Here is a 19,773-nt window from a genome sequence, read left to right as displayed (position 1 = left end):
CTCAGCACCCTCGCTCCAGGCAACCCCTTCCCCAGGCCCCCCTAAACTAGGCCTTGTTGTTGCCCCTGTGTCACCCCTCTGCCAGTGATACATTACCCGGCTCAGAGATCAGGGGGCACCCCAGCGGACCCTCTCTACCCCTCTCTGCCCTAGCCCCGGCCTATCTCTGCCCCAGCCCCTCTCTGCCCCGGCCCCTCTCTGCCCCTTTCTGCCCCGGCCCCTCTCTGCCCCGGCCCCTCTCTGCCCCTCTCTGCCACGGCCCCTCTCTGCCGCTGCCCCTCTCTGCCCCGGCCCCTCTCTGTCCCGGCCCCTCTCTGCCCCGGCCCCTCTCTGCCCCGGCCCCTCTCTGCCCCGGCCCCTCTCTGCCCCGGCCCCTTTCTGCCCCGGCCCCGGCAGTCCGCTAGGTGTTTTGCTAGCGTCATGTCCTGAATACTAGTCAAAGCAAGTCAAATTTCACATTGATAGCCATGTCACACGGAGCATAGCATTTTCCTAATTGATTTGAGCCCAAAGCAGCTAACCCAGCATGTGTCTGACTAGAACACTGTGCTCGCACCTCTCAAACCAGCTGAAGGAGCACCAGAGTCAACTGACCAGAACAGCTTGACAAGGCTGCTTGAAAACGTTTGTTTTATTCGGACTGCTAAGCCAAAATGATGTATGAGATTCAAACTGTGCAGGCAGGCAGCTACAAATTTGCCTGGCTAGTTTACTGGCGGGGGGTGGGGTGCAGGGGGGCTGCAGTTGTCTTGTTAAAGGAAGACAGCAGGGGGCAGGGGGGGCAGGGGGAACCTTTGTGGCCTTTCAGTCTCTTCAAATGGGGCAACACTTTCCCTGCCAGATAATTGATACATAAGCTCTGAAAATTGAAATGGTCACCATGCAGATAAATTAATTATCTCCATTTCCACAAACGCGAGTACTATAGGCTCAGTGTCTTATTATTTTTGTCCCCGTCTTGAATTTGGCGTTTCATGTTCTGAATGGTTGCAACAACAGACTGTCCTCGCTCTGCATCTGATGAGATCAAGCATGTTTGAAAACACTCCCTCTTCTGAGCAGGCTACCGCACCCTCAGGCCAAACCCGTCTGGTCCAAACGGGTGAGCACAGTGGTCCTCCCTACTCTCGACTGCCACCGCTGAAGAAATGATTTCAAAACGTTCAACGAGGCGCCGAAGCATAACGTGTCTGTCGTCTCAGAGGAAGAACCAGTGCTACTGTGGAGGACCTGGGTCAGTCTGCTACCAGACACTTGATTAATGGAAGCGGTCTGACTTGGTAAAGCAGCATCCTCCCCCCCAGAGCAGGCCTTGTTCTTGGTCTCCCTCTCCGTGCAGAACGAATGACACAGATGCTGCTGAAGACTAGCCCTCCCCGCTCTCCTCTCCCAGCATGACGCCTGGAACTTGTTTTTCAATCATTGTTTGCCCCCAACTTCTTTTCCCCCTAGAAGAAAAAAGACCCGGAGAGAAAGAGGAGGGTGAGGGAAAGAGAGAGCAAGGAGGAGAGGGGCGGAAAAAGAAAGAAAGAGGGAGGGAAAGAGAGGACAAAAGCGGGTTCTAAGGACATAAAGAAGAAAAAAAACATTCTTTATAACAATCTCCAAATAATTTGGCATAGGGAGGCCCAGGATTTGTCAGCAAGGGAGAGTAGCTGAGCTGTATCTGCAGGGTTCAAAGTCCCCCTGGGCGATGGATGCTACGCTACGACTCCGGGCGTAGGTCCCAGTGAGATAAGAAGTGCGTGGTAAGATGCAGGTTGCTGCGTGGCTGGTGTGGGCGTCCTGGCTGTACACTCTGGCAGAAGGCCTGCATCCCTGTCAGCTCCAGTGCACCTGTCCCCTGGAGCCAGGGCAGGAGCCTGGGCAGGAGCCTGGCCAGGTGGAGGGCTCTGTCACCCTTCCCCGGGAGCACAGGGAACATGTCCGGCATCGACCCGAGCGCAGGCAGCCTCCTCACAGGAACAGGGCCCACCGCAGGAAAGGTGAGCCCATCCCACTAGACACACTGTGAGACTTCTGAACCCCGCAGCAGAGAAGAGAGGGCTTTGGAGGGTCAGTTTGGTTTGGCAGACAGGTACTGCTGTATGTCTGGGGGAATGGGGGAGTCAGGTGGCTGAGCGGTGAGGGAGTCGGACTAGTAATCCGAAGGTTTCCAGTTCGATTCCCGGTCATGCCAACTGACGTTGTGTCCTTGGGCAAGGCACTTCACCCTACTTGCCTCGGGGGAATGTCCCTGTACTTACTGTAAGTCGCTCTGGATAAGAGCGTCTGCTAAATGACTAAATGTAAATGTCTGAAGACCTTTAGAGCGCTCCTCTGTGTTAGTGAAGTTGTGGCCTGGCAGGTCACTAAGGAGTTGACTATTAAGTTCAATATATAAAATATTTGAAAAAACTTACGGTAGAGATTAGTATTTAACTACAGCCTTCTTTAAACTTTGACCGAGCAGGGAAATATAGTTTGTCAACACAGTTAACGTGCATATTATTGATCATGTCGCCAGCTACAGTATTTCTGTCACAGTAATAGAGAGGTTGCTCATTGTAAGAAATGTATGCGTAAATTATGCATGCTTGTCATTACTGTATTCTTTCATAGATTAATTCTTTTGTCACAGAAAGTGAGGCAGTCTTGTGGCTGTTTTGAGAAATGTTGTAGTCGAAATGCCTCCAACTGAGAAGATCAAGGCATGAAATCTTTAACATGGGGGGGGAAAACCTGTGAAAAAGGCCGTTTCGAGCCTGACTGAAGATGACTCGGTGCTGCATATTTGAAATTTTATTACATTTCGTTGAGCTGAGTGTTTGTTGTCACATAATAAGAATTCTTTATTTTGTTGTTTTGGTCATTTTAACTTGGATTTGTGATTCACTTAAAGTCTAGTAATTCAAAAAAGGCTTTTGAGTAGTCGTGTATTTAACTGACACATTTCCTCCAGACCCATGAAGGGATAAATCACACAGATTCTTGTTGAATTTTGAGATTTTATTCTTCACCACAAGACCTCCACAAAAGGTCAACATTAATTGCAAATTAAATAGGTCTCTCGTCTGATAGATCTCAATCAATGTATCGTCCAGCCTGTTCACAAGCCACTTGATTTACACACAGCAGTGAGACGCTTCAAACATCCTATCAGTCACATTCTCTCATTTCATTCACCCCTCTCACAATGGCCAAGAAATCCTTCAACCTTTAGACCGTTACATGAAAGTGTCATTTATATGTGATCCCTCCGCAAAGATGAGCCCCCAATGTCCCCAGCTGGCCTGGCGTCCAGATCGTGGGAGCCACATCCCTCTTCCTCCCAGCCAGCTTTTGTTGCGTCTGAAAGCTGGCCCAGGCCATCCAGCCCAAGTTGTTGGATCAATACAGGCGTCCCTCACTTGGCCGGGGCTTTTAAGGCGGCACAATGGCCAGCTCGCTAAACAACACATTATTGATGTGTTCTTTTGGAGGGAATGAACTACCACAGCTAGTCCTGCTCTCTCTCTCCCTCTGGGAGCTGTGTTTGCACAGGATCCTGGGTAATTGGGATAAGTAACTATCAGGTCCTCGGCTTGTTTGTCTTGGGCCTTCACAGCTAACCTCTAAACTGTGATACTCCTAACCATTTTACATTTTACACTACATTTTAATCATTTAGCAGGAGCTTTTGTCCAAAATGCTTTTTTTGTTGCAATTTTTGTTTTGTTTAAGAATACATTCTTTGCATTTAAGCAACGCTAAAATAAATAATGTAGGGATTGAAGCAAACCGCACATATCCTAATTTTAGAATTATGTCAATTCCATAGTAGGACACCAGACTTCGCCTTACAGCTCCGTCTGTGGGTCTACAGAGTGACGAAGCTGTGGTATGCTGTTATTGAAACTCATCAGATGTCATTTCCATGTATTGTTTTGAAGCATGGGAACCTCTGAATTTCCTGCCTTTCCATCATAACTTCAGCAACCAACTGTTTTCAACTGAAAACATGCAGTTGTCTTGGTTATAGCTTACTAAGGATATTGACCGAAAGAGCAAGCTAATTTTAACAAATACAGATGGCTTGTTGTAGGGCCCATGTGTTGAAATAGTCTGTAAAAATGCTAACAATGAAACGAACTTAGAATAACTTAAAATAGATTCGCTTTCATTCGATAAGTTTTATTTAAGAAACGTTCAAAAACAGACATCAAAACAGTCCATATCAGTTGATATGCATACACGTCTTTTTCTTCCAAACCAGTGTTTCTTAATGACTGTAATGATTAGCAGATGTCGATGATAAAGCAGCGTGCAGTCGTGTGATGAATGATTGCAGTTCCCAGTTTACGAGTCGGGACAGTGTCACTCTGTTGCAGGCGCTACTTTGTTCCCGCTTGGCATACCTTCACTGCTCTGGTTGTGGTCGCAAGGCTTAATTACCACTGTAGCCTACTCTTTGGGATTTAAATGCGCGGATCAATGTGTTCAAGTTACTTTTGAAAGCTACTTTACTGTATCTCATTTTTAAATACAATGATGAGAACTTCAGAAATGACGGCATGTTTACGCTTTAGTCCGTGCTTGTAAGTTTTCTATGAGACGGGATGCGCTATATGATTTGTCCTTGATTGAACTAATATGCAGGATATACGCTTATGATACATTAAGATACTTGTTCTTGGTAATCACATTCCAAATGGCGAATATCATTCTTCGACTTGTGGCGTTTTTTGGGACGCTTGGAAACCTTGCAGGTAAGAGGTATAGTGTAACTTTAAATGGGTCGTTAACTTGTATCATGCTATTTTTAAAAGACTAATGATTGTAGCGATTTTGGGCATGTTTTCGTAATATTGCTAGCCATTTGCTCTTGTTGCTAATGTGATGTAGACGTTTGAATGGCTCTTATCTTTTAGCGTCTACCCATTGTCCTGCCTCATATCCCTTGAAACGTTCTATTTTATTGAGTATTTTTGGTCAAATATTGATTTGTATTTAGTTACTACTACTTATTACTTAATTATTACTTGATGTGCACAGCACCTGCACAGACCAACTCAAACACAACCTGATTATCTAAGCTTATTGAAGTTTGCATCTAAAGGCATGTTTAGGGAAGTTTATTTTAAAGTCTATACCGCTTGTGTTGACATAAACGTCAGAGGACGTCCTCAGTGTCGTTTTAGTCCGTTTTGTTTTTAAGTGTCAGGTCTTCCTGCAGAGGAAGTGGCTCTGTCTGAAACAATGAGTAAAAAAACAAAAAAACATCTGTTGCCAAGATTGTCTCATTCTGCGCTAATGATACACAGAATGTTCTAGTATAGACATAGGAACGCACATTACACTTGCAGCCCTCACCACCAGCTTATGGTTATGATAGAGCCTAATCCTGCATAACTACCAACTTATAAAGGAACTGATCAATGGTATCATGCTCTCAAAGCCCTCTTCCTCAAATTCTTGACAGGCATGTTTTAAGATGAGCACAACAGGGGCATTGTCACCCAGCTTTAATGACAGGGCTCTCTGAGGTGCTTAGATGGAACCCTGATTGTGTTTAGAAGCTTTTGTTCTACTCCGGGTCGACAGCAGGGTGAGGCCGATGACCTGCAACTCAGTTTCCTGTCCGACACAGGAAGTCAATTTACCCCCACCCCCACCCACAGTCCTTCTCTGCCTTGAGAACAGTCACTCAACACCACCAACACATTAAACAATGACATTCCAGCCGGCTGCTAAAAATAGACAGAGTTTATTGGTAGCAGTTAGCTGGTACTACTTTGTCGTTGTTAGCTGTGAGTTGTGAGTGTGTGAGTTGACCCTGCTGTAGGGGTCACATGTTGGGTGTGGTGCTTCTACAGTAAAAACCCCCCACTATTACTGGTGAGGGTTCAGGAAGGAGACCGCACGCTTCAGACGCAGGTTTCACAGCTGGTCTGAAGAGACTGCTGGCCTGATGTTTGGCCTCTCAGTCTGTCATTAGATGCTTTGAGGCAGATTTGACTGGACCGCTATTTAAGAACACAGATTTAAGAACACAGTAAAACTTATTTTTGAAGGTTTGGAATAAATCTGTGTTCAAAGTTTCCATTCTAGAGGATTCTGTGCATTGCTGGGTTTGTTGCTCCTTAAGACATCAGTGAGACATTAGTGAGACATGAATGCATGGATATGCATGCATCGATACAGTTCCATCGCTTTTCTTCCCATTAAACAGAAGTAATCAAGTAAAATCATGTCTCTATTCAACTCATTCTTTTAACACACATATCAACTACACATGTCCAGCAACAAGACAACAATGATCAATAATCAATCATCAATAATCACAACTGCAGATGGAACCAATCACTGCATCTCATTCTTATAGCTGACTTTTATCCCAAGCCATGTACGGGAGGAATTAGAACCCTTGACCTCTTGCAGTCAGATGCTCTAACCACTAAGCTATACCCATGCTGCTTCTCCCGTCCAGGGTCCCGTCTGAGGGCCGAGGAGGCCCCTCGTATCGTGCACCACCCCTCCGACGTGGTGGTGCAGGCGGGCGGCCCCGCAACCCTGTCCTGCCGAGCCCAGGGAAGCCCCGAACCCTCCATCCACTGGCTGCGCAACGGACAACCCCTGGAGATTGACAAGCTGGAGAGCCAATCCCAGCCCATCGTGCTGTCGGAGGGCAGCCTGTTCTTCCTGACCGTGGTCCCGGGGAGGCGGGGCCAGTCCCAGGAGGGCGTGTATGCCTGCGTGGCGAGGAACAGCGCGGGCAGGGTGACCAGCCGTAACGCCTCGCTCTACATCGCAGGTTAGTAGGAGGGATGGAGTCTGTAGGGTGAGGGAGGGAGTCTGTAGGGTGAGGAGGGAGGGAGGAGTCTGTAGGGTGAGGAGGGAGGGAGGAGTCTGTAGGGTGAGGGGGGAGTCTGTAGGGTGAGGGAGGGAGTCTGTAGGGTGAGGGGGGAGTGTGGAGGGTGAGGGGGGAGTCTGTAGGGTGAGTGTGGAGGGTGACAGGGGAGTCTGTAGGGTAAGGGAGGCAGTCTGGAGTGGTGAGTCCTATTCCAAGATGTCCTAGTGTTACATAGAAGAGTGTGTGTGTGTGTGTTTAAGTGAGTGTGACTGAGTGTGTGTATGTTTCCAATGTCAATGTTTACCTAAAGGACAAACAGTCGGCTATTAACACCCGAGCCCTCAGCCTCTGTGTGCTCCTCAAACACAGGGTCGTTCAGCGACCCCCAGATTCCTGGGCTGAGCTGTAATCAGATCTGACCTGTAGTGTCTTCCCCTCCCAGAGGTCATGGAGGAGCCACGCTCTGTCTCTGTTGCTATGGCAGCAGTAACAGTGTTGGGCTGTTGCTAGAGCAGCAGTAGTTTTGGGTTGTTGCTAGTACTATTAGGGTTAGCCTAGCTAGCCAAGCTGCCTAGCTAGCCTAATTAACATACCTGGCTAGTCAAGCCATGACTAAAAGTATTTTTTTTGTAAGCCAAACCGCGATTGCAGCAACGTTTGCAGAACTAATATAGCAACTACTAGAGTATCGGGAAAGCAGCCATAATGTACAGTACTGTACCCGGCATGAACATCGTCAAAAGTCCCTGTTTCTGTGCAGTCACCGCACCGAACCACTCACCTGGTGGAGGCTGGTGTTCTGTCGATTTGTCCTACAGTGCCTTGTCAGAGTTTCGGCTGTAGCCTTCTAGGTCCCTCTTCTAACCGGTCCACAAGTAGCTATAGAGCTGGCTATGCAGGTAGCAAAATAACCTGAGGGACACATTCACAAGCATTTACTAAAAGGTCACTGGTCGGACTATCTCCACTCAACCAGACTAAGTATTGAACTGTAGCCACTGTGTTGCTAACGAGCGTTACTGAGTCGTCACGTAGCCTATGCGATGGTGGCTAGTTTAACTAGTTAGCTAGCGTTAGCGGCACTTTTACCACAAAATCTTAAATATTTCCTGAACCGAAAGTAACTTAAGTAATAATAATAAAAATAAATAATTTATGTGAGATAACAATAATGTGCCTTGCTGACAGAAAGCATGGGCTACTAATAATATGTTAATTAACAGACACTGTATTATAAAATGCTCTTCCACTGAGCTACACCCACCCAATAATGTAACCATAGTGATACACCTTAAAGAGTCAGTATTTTAATGAATGACTGATTCTGAACACGTGATGTGGTAATAATCCTACCTCCCTGTCCAGCTCTGCAGGAGGAGTTCCGGGTGCAGCCAGCTGATCTGGAGGTGGCGGTGGGGGAGGTGGCCATCCTGGGGTGCAGCCCCCCGCTGGGGCACCCTGAACCCAACGTAACCTGGCGCAAGGACGGAGTCGCCATCAACAGCTCCGACCAGCACTACACCGTAAGACCTCCAGCATTAGCAACCTGTGGGGTTGTTACGCATCACCAATACAGCTCGCTACTGTGCAGTGAGGAGAATGTATTTATTTGGCCGAATGGGACATTTCTTGTAAAAAAAAAGGACAACAGAAACAGATTTGATTTAGCGAGTGCTTTTCTCTTAAGGAATGCATAGGGGTGGGATTTGAACCGTAGCTGTGCTCACCCTGTTCCCTCTGTGTCTCCCTGCCTCCGGGTGTCTAGGAGCTGAACGGGAAGCTGATCGTCACCTCGGCCCAGAAGAGCGACTCCGGCGTGTTTGTGTGTGTGGCCTCCAACACGGCGGCGGTTCGTGAGAGCCGAGCAGCGCGGCTGTCTGTGCTTGGTAAGACCAGGCTGCCTCCGGGTCCAGTTAGTCACCGTGTCACATCTCTGACCTTTTAACCAGATAAGTAGAGATTATACAGGAGTACAGATGATAAACCAGAGCCCAGCTTACCTCTCGTCTCCCCCCAGCTCAGCCAGTACTGGTCATGGGGCCGGAGGATGTGCTGGTCCGGGCCGGGGAGTCGGCTCACTTCTACTGTGAGGTGCGTGGAGACCCCACGCCTGCTGTGGAGTGGAGCAGAGAGCAGGGCCCGCTGCCCAACGGCAGGTCTGCCCCAACACCACACACACACACACACACACACACACACACACCACACACCACACACCACACACCACACACCACACACCACACACACACACACACACACACACACACACACACACACACCACACACAGCCTGGAATGGTCTGTGATCGGAAAAACCTCCTGATCAAACATGCTCTCAACATTGGATACCTACCCTCACCAGGGCAGGATGACAGACCAGAACATCTCTCTCCATTCTGTCTACACTTCCTTATTTCAGCTGTGTGATATCTTGTTGTGTGTGTGTAGGTATTTAGTGAACCCAGACCAGAGCCTGCAGATCCACTACGTGACGTCCCAGGATGCAGGCCGGTACACCTGCACGGCGGTCAACGATGTGGGCGTGGTCACTGCCAGCGCACAGCTGCTGGTGGAGGGTAGGGAGCGCCCGCTCTTATTGGGTTAAAATGTGACCTTTAAATCAAGGGGAGATGTGAACCTGCAACTTCTTGATCTGTAGTCAAATGCTCTAACCGCTGAGCTATACCCATCTTCATCCATGTTGTAGACTCCAGCAGAGTAATTACCTGGATCTTTTCTTTCATGTTCCTTTGTAAAGCATGCTTTGGTGTGAGAAAGATGCCATTGAAAGTTGTTAATATCATAACTACTACGTACTAGAGGTGGAGGGGTAGTGTTGACGTGAGCTGTAGTCATGTGATCAGCCCTGTAGTCATGTGATCAGCCCTGTAGTCATGTGATCAGCCCTGCTGTGTGGTCCTGGTTCCTCCAGACGCAGCCAGCAGCAGGCAGAGGGAGCTGCACAAGGAGCTGTCCAGCCTGCGCGTGGTGCTGGAGAACGTGACGGAGAAGACACCGGGTTCCAACACCACCCTGCTCCAGTGGAAGGTACCTGTCTGCCTGTCTGCCTGCCTGCCTGCCTGCCTGCCTGTCTGTCTGTCTGTCTGTCTGCCTGTCTGCCTGTCTGCCTGTCTGTCTGTCTGCCTGTCTGTCTGCCTGTCTGCCTGCCTGCCTGCCTGCCTGCCTGCCTGCCTGCCTGCCTGTATGCCTGTATGCCTGTCTGCCTGTATGCCTGTATGCCTGTCTGCCTGTCTGCCTGCCTGCCTGCCTGTCTGTCTGTCTGTCTGCCTGTATGTCTGTCTGCCTGCCTGTCATCTCTCACAGCACATCAGTGGACATCAAAATCCAGCCTTAGTGACTGACGTGACAAACCTTTCAGCAACACTAACAACCTCCTAACCTCCCTAACCTCCTCCTGTCCTGCTGTGCCCAGCTCCAGACCCTACTGTCCCAGCCACACTTCCTGGAGGGGTTCGAGGTGCTGTACCGCTGCCTGCTGCCCGCCAGCTCCGACTGGGCGGCCCAGAGGGTGGCGCTGCCCTCCTACCACGCCCAGGTGGGGCCCCTGAAGAGGGGCTACCAGTACGAGTTCAAGGTGCGGCCGTACGGCAGCAGCCTGTACGGCCGGGAGAGCAACAGCCGGCACCTGAGGGTCCCAGAGACAGGTGAGGAGCCGCACCTGCCACACCTCTACCGGCTGATTTGACCGAATTATTAGAATGATTTCATTATTTTACAAATGTAGAATTTGCTTTTATCCAACAGCAAGTTGACCCTCGAAATGTGTCTTTTGGAAATGCAGTGCTTTTGATTGCTTTTGTATAAAAAATGATATAAAAACACAACTGCAGTGTTGTTGTGGACGTGCGACTGGTAGATGTGATCTCCCGTTCTCCCCCAGCCCCCAGCGCCCCCCCCCAGCGTGTCTCTCTCACCATGACCCCCGACCGCAACGACACGGTCCACCTCAGCTGGGACCCTCCCCCTCACGACGCTCACAACGGCATCATCCAGGGATACCAGGTAAAACACCCGTAGTGACGGACTGAGTCAGTCAGGGTTGAGTAACAGACCTCACCTGGTTGACGGCTGTGCTTGCCTCCAGGTGTGGTGCGTGCAGGCTGAGCAGGTGCTGAACTGGACGGTGGACGGAGGGCAGCACAGCCTGGACCTGCCCGGGCTCCAGGGGGGGCTGCAGTACCTGGTCAGCCTGGCTGCCCTCAACGGGGCCGGAGTGGGACTGAGCACGGAGCCCTACAGGCTGAGCATAGGTCAGAGACACACCTGGAAACACAACAGCATTTGTTTGTTCTGTCTAGTCCTCTCAAGACCTTACCTTTCTCTCTCTCTCTCTGTCTCTCTCTGTCTCTCTCTGTCTCTCCCTGTCTCTCTCTCTCTCTCTCTCTCTCTGTCACTCATTCTCTTTTACTCTTTCTTTCACTCCACCCACCCTTTACACTCCCCCCCTCCCCCCCAGACTCCCAGCCCCCAGGCTCTGCGGGGGCCCCAGCAGGAGGAGGGGGGGAGGGGGTCCTGGCTGTGCTGGGGGACCCTGTGTTCATCGGCAGCGCTGGCGCCCTCCTGTGGTGTGTTCTCATGGTGACGGCCATCTGCCTCTACCGTCGCCACCGCCGCCCAGAACGCCTGGCCCGCCGCCACGGCAACGCTGAAGGTCAGAGGAGGGGGGGGGGGGACTGTGTCACCACGGGTCAAACGTGTCGGACAACAGATATATTCATATATACACAGCCCAGGCATCACTGATACCCACACAGTCCGATCTCTGCTCACATCCAAACACATGTTTCTCCCCAGGTCTGTTCAGACTGGCTAGTGAGGACCTCATCATCAAACACAGGTTGGTGAGAGAGCTCGAGAGGGGTGCTTCTAAGTGTGTCTGGTTCTCAGTGTGTTTCTGGTTCTCAGTGTGTTTCTAGTTCTCAGTGTGTTTCTGGTTCTCAGTGTGTTTCTGGTTCTCAGGGTGTTTCTGGTTCTCAGTGTGTTTCTGGTTCTCAGTGTGTTTCTAGTTCTCAGTGTGTTTCTAGTTCTCAGTGTGTTTCTAGTTCTCAGTGTGTTTCTGGTTCTCAGTGTGTTTCTAGTTCTCAGTGTGTTTCTGGTTCTCAGTGTGTTTCTGGTTCTCAGTGTGTTTCTAGTTCTCAGTGTTTCTGCGCTCCTCTTCACCGTTTCAGGATGGCGGCGCCCGACTCTCCGTGGATCTCCGCGGCCTGGCGCCAGGCCCAACGGGATGACCGGGCCCCGGGGCCCTGGTCCCAGAGCCCGGAGCCCCCCGGCTTCAGGAAGACCAGTGAGCCCTCCACCCCCTTCCATACCCTCCACCCCCTTCCATACCCTCCACCCCCTTCCATACCCTCCACCCCCTTCCACCCCCTCCACCCCCTTCCATACCCTCCACCCCCTTCCATACCCTCCACCCCCCCACCCCCACCCCCTTCCATACCCTCCACCCCCTTCCATACCCTCCACCCCCTTCCATACCCTCCACCCCCCCACCCCCTTCCATACCCTCCACCCCCTTCCATACCCTCCACCCCCCCACCCCCTTCCATACCCTCCACCCCCTCCACCCCCTTCCATACCCTCCACCCCCCTACCCCCTTCCATACCCTCCACCCCCTTCTATACCCTCCACCCCCTTCTATACCCTCCACCCCCTTCCATACCCTCCACCCCCTTCCATACCCTCCACCCCCCCACCCCCACCCCCCCACCCCCTTCCATACCCTCCACCCCCGTCCATACCCTCCACCCCCTTCCATACCCTCCACCCCCTCCACCCCCTTCCATACCCTCCACCCCCCTACCCCCTTCCATACCCTCCACCCCCCTACCCCCTTCCATACCCTCCACCCCCCTACCCCCTTCCATACCCTCCACCCCCCTACCCCCTTCCATACCCTCCACCCCCCCACCCCCTTCCATACACTCCACTCCCCCACCCCCTTCCATACCCTCCACCCACCCACCCCCTTCCATACCCTCCACCCACCCCCTTCCATACCCTCCACCACCCCCACCCCCTTCCATACCCTCCACCCCTCCACCCCCTTCCATACCCTCCACCCCCCCACCCCCTTCCATACCCTCCACCCCCCCACCCCCTTCCATACCCTCCACCCCCCCCACCCCCTTCCATACCCTCCACCCCTCCACCCCCAATGACTTGTTGTCATTCCCTCTCCTTGGTAGTCGCAGCGATCTAACATCTGCCTTCTCCTCCAGCGTTGCCCACGGTGACCAGGAAGGCCCCCGGTGGCCAGGACGGGGCAGTCCCCATCGTGCCTGACAGCTGTGGCGTGTACGGCACCTTCTACGTGGACCTGATGGGCGGCGGCCTGAAGACCTTCCACAGCCCCGCCCGCTGTCCCAGGATGCCGCACTGCAGCCAGCAGCAGGCGGGGGAGACTCTGAGGATCTCCCAGGCGGTCGCTAAGACAACCCTGAGGGAGGAGGGGCAGGCGTTGCCCTGGAAACAGGCCCTGCCATCCCAGCCCAGGATGGGTGTTCACAAGGACTCATGGGAGAAGAACAACAAGCGAGGTAAGGGGAGAACAATAATAATAAGAGATGGCAAAAGTACACACATCATTCACTCAAATAGAAGTACAGACACTCATGTTTAAAAAGACTGACTACACTTTTTCACTCAAATATCCTTTCTAACTTGAATTTTCTTAGAAAATTTCTTTAAATTTTTTTGTTATCAAAAAGATGTTTCTACCTTTCCTCCTACCTTTTTTATTTTAATTTTTTTACAAACAGTGAAAGGAGAGGATAACAGAGATACCTATAACAGAGTACAGTAAAGCAGAGCACAATACCATAGAGTATAATAGAGTATATACTAGAGTCCTCATCAAGTATTCATCAAATATTTTTTTCAAAAATGTTTTCAACCTTTCGAAACAAAAAACAAAATATTTTTGGGAGGAATATAAAAGAGGATATGACCAGAAATTTCAAATCCAGGAAAACCAGGACAACACAGGGGAGTTTAACTGAGGATTTTAGTCTGTGGTGCTTTTTCTCACCTCCCGACAGCAGGTATCTGATGACTGTGTGACCGGTTGTGACAGGAAGTCAGGTTGTGACAGGAAGTCAGGTTGTGACAGGAAGTGACAGGTTGTGACAGGAAGTGACAGGTTGGCTGTGTGTGTGTCCCTCCCAGAGCTGCATGCGGTGAAGAGCGCCCCTCTGTCGCCCTCTAGGGGCCTGGCAGTCAGGAACGTGTCTCAGGCCTACAAACACAGACTGGGCCACAAGCAGTCAGGTGCAGTCACCTCATCACCGTGGAAACACCTCACCAACACTGTTCAGCTTTGTTCATTCGTTCAAAATGTTTTAAAGTATAATATCTGTGTGTGTGTGTGTGTGTGATGTGTGTGTGTGATGTGTGTGTTGTGTGTGTGTGATGTGTGTGTGTGATGTCTGTGTGTGTGTGTGTGTGTGTGTGTGATGTGTGTGTGTGTCCAGGTGTGTGTGAGGGGGACCCCAGCCTGTCTCCTCGTCTCCTCCACTACTCCGCCTCCCTGCAGCTGGTGGACCTGCTGCCCAGACCCCCCCCGCTGCCCAGACCCCCCCCGCTGCCCGTAGACGACACCACCGACACACACAGCCTCAGCTCTGAGGAGGGGTGAGACACACACACACACACAGCCTCAGCTCTGAGGAGGGGTGAGACACACACACACACAGCCTCAGCTCTGAGGAGGGGTGAGACACACACACACACACACACACACACAGCCTCAGCTCTGAGGAGGGGTGTGATCAGTGTTGCTCACCTCAGTGGTGGTTCCTAACGTGTCCCCCCCCCCAGGTCCAGCCGCTCCACCAGGCTGACAGTAGACCTGCTCTCCCTGCAGTCCACCTGTGCTGCCTCGGGTCAGGCCCCCTCGCCCTCCCCCTCCACCGGCTGCCCCTCCTACAGCATGCTGTCCTCACACTGCCCCTCCTCCTCATACTGCCCCTCCCCGGAGCAGCAGGAAGTCCTGGAGAGCTCACAGGAAGTGACCCGGTACCTGGAGCTGAGGCCCAGGGTGGAGAGGTAACTTCTCTCCTGACTCATCACGTCATCACATCATCACAGCCTTTTAAACAGAAGATACAACTTTGTAAATACCAAAGGAAGTGATTGTGCCAGAGATTGCTTAAAGATCACACCAACATAAGGATAAAAACTATAGTTAGAAATGTAAAGAATGCAAAGGAGTAAATGTTAAATGCTGGAGTCAGGTGGCTGAGCGGTGAGGGAGTCGGGCTAGTAATCCGAAGGTTGCCAGTTCGATTCCCGGTCATGCCAACTGACGCTGTGTCCTTGGGCAAGACACTTCACCCTACTTGCCTCGGGGGAATGTCCCTGTACTTACTGTAAGTCGCTCTGGATAAGAGCGTCTGCTAAATGACTAAAATGTTAAATGCTAACCTGTGGTTATCTCCTGGTATCCCCAGCGAGTCCTCAGACCCCCCCTCCTCACGGCCCTTCTCCCCCACACTGGGCTACATCTACGGGCCCCTCCCCTCTGACCACCTGGGCGTCGCCCCCGACGACCCCGAGGCCCGGCCAATGGGCTTGCGGCGTGCCCGTCTCCGTAGCACGCCCTCGTCGTGCGGCAGCGAATGGGAGGGCTCGCTGTGGAACGGCTGGGGGTCTGTCTCCGAGGGCAACGGGGCGAGCGCCCGGGCCAGCCTCATCAGTTCCTCTGACGGCTCCATCCTGAACGACGCCAGCTTCGCCCGCATCCTGGCCGCCGCCGCGTCGGAGAGCACCGCCTCCTTCTCTGGTGAGGGAGGAAGTCTCACTCAGATGGACCTCTTCTGGTTGTGTTGCATTATGGGTCCTGTAGTCTCTGTGATGTACTGTGTTGAAATACGCTTGATGGATTCACAAAGGCTCGATTACTGTCAAGCAAGGAGCATTAGTCAGTCAAATGAATATAATGGCACTGGTTTTATTGATGGAAGATGTTGATTACATGAATGACCACAAGGTGGCGCGTGGTGACCATTCTTGACTGAGACCAAGTTAGAACGATAGAAAGATTACATATTTTTTCTTTTTTTACCAGTGATTTCTGGAAACAGAATATTTTCACAGTGAAGACCTTCCTTCATGCGTGGGTACAAAACCACATCAGTCTAAATCCTCCTATTGTAACTCCATCCTTGTTCCTGGCATCCAGTTAATTTCAGAGTTCACTGGAGGAGGGTAGCCCTAACCTAGGAATAAGGATAGTTTCATGGCTGGTGCGATGGCCTGGTCTAGGGTTAGGGTTAGTTAGTTTCAGTGTGTGGGGGGGGGGGGAAAGGTGTGCGCTTGTGTGGCCTGACAGGCTGACCTGAGGGACACAGTAATGGGATTGAGGTGAGCGGTGGTGTGTGTGTGTGTGTGAGTGTGTGTGTGTGAGAGTGTGTGTGTGTGTCTCGTATTACACTAAGAGTGGGGGCACCAAGTGATCACTTAGACCCTCTCAGTAAAATGAAACTGGCCATCGTTTCCCCAGCACCACCTCATCAATCACTCTCTTTCTCTCTAAATGTGGGGCTGCATTTAACTTTTCTCCATTTGCCCAAGTGTGGAGGGAAACCACGGGAGAGCTGTAATCCAGCCCACTTCCTCTGCATTTAATAAATGAAATTGTTTGTTATCGGACGACCATAAATCACCAAAGTATCAATTATACTGTTTGGTTGCTGTCAAATCATTTCAAACAGTTTCTGAAAAAGGTGGGAATTAGACGTCAGTACCAAGTCAGTTTCATGATTCGAAGACTTAAGAGTTTAAATTAATGGCTTGGTGGGAATCAAAAGAACGTAAATCTTCTGAAGACGTGTGTATGTGTGTGTATGTGTGTATGTGCGTATGTGTGTATGTGTGAATTATGAAGCCATGTTTGAGATTTCTTTTTTCTCAAAGCTAGGTTGTGCTTTTGAAAGGTTGTGTCGTCTACACTGTTTCATAGACGTAACTCTCTGTCTCTCCCCCCGCCTCCAGACTTCTCCCCCCCCGCCTCCCCCCTCAGCGCCCTGTTCCCCCCAGCGCGAGGCGAGGCAGCGCGAGGCGAGGCAGCGCGAGGCGAGGCAGCGCGAGGCGAGGCAGCGCGAGGCGAGGCAGCGCGAGGCGAGGCAGCGCGAGGCGAGGCAGCGCGAGGCGAGGCAGCGCGAGGCGAGGCAGCGCGAGGCGAGGCAGCGCGAGGCGAGGCAGCGCGAGGCGAGGCAGCGCGTGGCGAGGTGGGGGAGTGTTTCGGGGAGCTGGACCCCATGCCTGTGTGGGACTGGAGCATAGCATGGGTGGAGGAGATGGAGGCTCAGTACCGCGCCCTGTACCCCCCCACCTCCCCCTCCACACCCACCTCCACCTGTGACACCTGGGGCCACCTCCGGAGCCAGCGGCAGGGGGGCGGGGGGAGGGGGGGCGAGGGGGAGGGGGGGCGAGGGGGTGAAACCACAGAGATGAAGCGTTGATTGACCGAGGCCTGATTCCAGTTCAGTTCAGCGTCCGGGAGGGATGGATGTTGAACTCACAACCGGAAGAAGTCCTAGGGACTGTCAAGTCAGGAATGGAGCTAGTTGGTTTATAGTTCTCATCGCTGCTTCCTGCTTCCTGGTGGCCAAACCCAATGTGGCTGACCTGGACTCAGTTTCCCAGAATACCTCAGGACATCCCGTCTACTTCCTGTCTCCATGTCTAACTTGTACATCTTTTTTACTTTAGTTAAAGAAAGGATTATTTTATTTTTAGTTGACCATAAATAAATATGAATATAATCTTGTCTTATAACTTTCTTTTCAAACATTTAGGAAGAGCTAATGATCTGCTTTGTCAACACAGGTGCTTTCATGATTGGATTGGCCCTATTATACCGCCAGAGCAAATCTATACAGATCTTTACTGATTAATTGCAATAGTTTGTACATATTTGACCAATTTATTTAATGAACCACAAACACTGTGACTTTTCAACCCATCTTTTTATAATTTTTCTTTCTGAAACAACTTTTTAATCTAGAAATCTTAAGTAGATCATTTGTATTTTTTGGGATGTTACTTGCCTTTACATGTCGGCTCCATTCTCAGTTTATACGTAAACTAGCCCAAATAGAGGAGTGGTTGGACATCTGAAAGATTTTCCCTACTGATTTGAAACTAAATTAAACTAGCTCTGCATTTTACATTAGTTTCTCATTGATTTGTATCCTCTCTGTTGTTAAATTCTGCTATAATTAGATGTTTACCTTTTATAAAGACTATGTAAGAATAGGTTCAGTAGTACTGAACTAATTATTGTCTCAACGGACACTACCTGACTAAATGTTTATATTCGATGCTTAACTAACCCAGTGTCTTGTCTTGATGCCTTAATAATAAATCAGACAAGTCAGATATGTTGCATATCTTCGATGTTTGAAGACGGTTCATTCAAAATGACAATATTTTGAGTTGTTTTTTGTATCGCGTGTGGTAGAATTTTGTTGCAACCTGAAATGTTGTATGTTTGCTTTTTGTTTGAGATCAGAGTTGAACCCCCTCAGGAGGACTGTGAGAGCTGAGCTTCTGACAGCCTCTGCCGGAACACAACACTGCTCGCTCTCTCAAAACCACTTAAAGAGACCAAGAGAAATCCTTACTGTTTCATCAAGAGCCTCAGATTTCTGACGACAGAGAAAAGTCACGATACATTAATAGGATGAACAAGAAAACAGGAAAGAAGATAAAAAAATATTGATTCAAAAGAGCTTAAAATAAATGATAATCTCTGAATAAACTACATAAACTACCATTTCTACAACCCCCCTTCAGATCTGTGGTCTGGACCTCACTTCCCCGCGGGTCAAAGGGCAGTCCTCCCCCCGCTGAAGTTATTACATCCTGACCTCAAACAAATCCAAACAATATTGAACAAGTCTGTGTGTCTCTGTGTGTGTGTGTGTGTGTGTGTGTGTGTCTGTGTGTGTGTGTGTCTGTGTGTGTGTGTGTGTGTCTGTGACTCTGTGTGTGTGTGTCTGTGTGTTCTAGACTGGAGGACCAAAGGGATTATTCTTCTTCTGGCTTCGTCTCAGTGACCATATGTTGGTCTCCACAAGCCACCAAACCAGCCACTGTCTTGTGTTGTGTACACACACACAGACACACACACATAAGCTCTCTCTCTCACACATATACAGACACACACACATAAGCTCTCTCTCTCACACACACCCACCCATAAGCTCTCTACACACACATAAGCTCTCAAATACAAACACACACAGATGCACACATAAGCACTCAAACACATTGATGTGCACACCCCACTCATCCACAACACAAAGGGACTACATTGATAGTGGAGAGGATGTGTCTATCTGCAACAGATTCTCCACAGATGCCCTGTGTCCCAAAACACACACACACACGCACACACACACACACACATCCACAGTCTGGTCAGCAGCAATACTTAAACTGTGAAAATTGCTAGCAGCTCACATGGCAATCGTTTATTTAGGTGGAAATCTATTTGTCCTACGTGGAACCAGTCCTTCCCCTGCTGGCCTGTCTGTCAACAAGCGCTCGCTCGCTCCCCTCAACACTCTCACACACACAGTTAAGATGCTGCCTACAAACTGACCTTCATCATGACACACACGGACACACACACACACCCCCCTGCTCCAGATCCCTGGGTGTGTGATGACAGCCTGGGCCTCTGGGAGTCGGCCCTCTGTTGACCCAGAGCTGGGCAGGGACACGGGAGTCTCCCTGGCCTGTTCCCTCACACACACACACACACACCTCCTTCTCCCTCCCTCCCTCCCTCCCTCCCTCCCTCCCTCCCTCCCTCCCTCCCTCCCTCCCTCCCTCCCTCCCTCCCTCCCTCCCTCCCTCCCTCCCTCCCTCCCTCCCTCCCTCCCTCCGAATCTTCTGTTCATCTCATCTTCTGCTCGACTAACCCTACCCCTCCT

At 50.7% G+C, this 19,773-nt stretch overlaps 1 protein-coding gene across 1 annotated transcript; it reads left to right on the top strand.

Annotated features, from left to right (window-relative positions):
* The first annotated feature begins 1,753 nt into the window (after positions 1–1,753).
* robo4 (roundabout, axon guidance receptor, homolog 4 (Drosophila)) lies at positions 1,754–17,292 on the top strand. The gene is made up of 19 exons (XM_067228572.1): positions 1,754–1,985; positions 6,449–6,772; positions 8,177–8,334; positions 8,577–8,697; positions 8,829–8,967; positions 9,259–9,386; positions 9,743–9,858; positions 10,244–10,475; positions 10,712–10,833; positions 10,916–11,081; positions 11,288–11,482; positions 11,626–11,668; positions 12,000–12,115; positions 13,051–13,368; positions 13,997–14,098; positions 14,302–14,461; positions 14,648–14,875; positions 15,280–15,611; positions 16,823–17,292. Exons 1-19 carry the CDS (start codon positions 1,754–1,756, stop codon positions 17,290–17,292), a joined length of 3,702 nt encoding a protein of 1,233 aa, XP_067084673.1.
* Positions 17,293–19,773: the final 2,481 nt, after the last annotated feature.

This window comes from Osmerus mordax, chromosome 25, assembly GCF_038355195.1.
Source record: "Osmerus mordax isolate fOsmMor3 chromosome 25, fOsmMor3.pri, whole genome shotgun sequence".
NCBI lineage: Eukaryota > Metazoa > Chordata > Actinopteri > Osmeriformes > Osmeridae > Osmerus > Osmerus mordax.
Note: the sequence above shows the minus strand (reverse complement) of the source record. Positions and strands in the feature narration are given on the sequence as shown.

Bases quoted from the DNA above. Each gene is read 5' to 3' on its own strand.
- robo4 (XM_067228572.1), top strand. From the start codon at position 1,754: ATGCAGGTTGCTGCGTGGCTGGTGTGGGCGTCCTGGCTGTACACTCTG. The intron at 11,082-11,287 runs GTCAGAGACACA...CCTCCCCCCCAG, and splicing joins GCCCTACAGGCTGAGCATAG to ACTCCCAGCCCCCAGGCTCT. The intron at 11,669-11,999 runs GTTGGTGAGAGA...TCACCGTTTCAG, and splicing joins GACCTCATCATCAAACACAG to GATGGCGGCGCCCGACTCTC.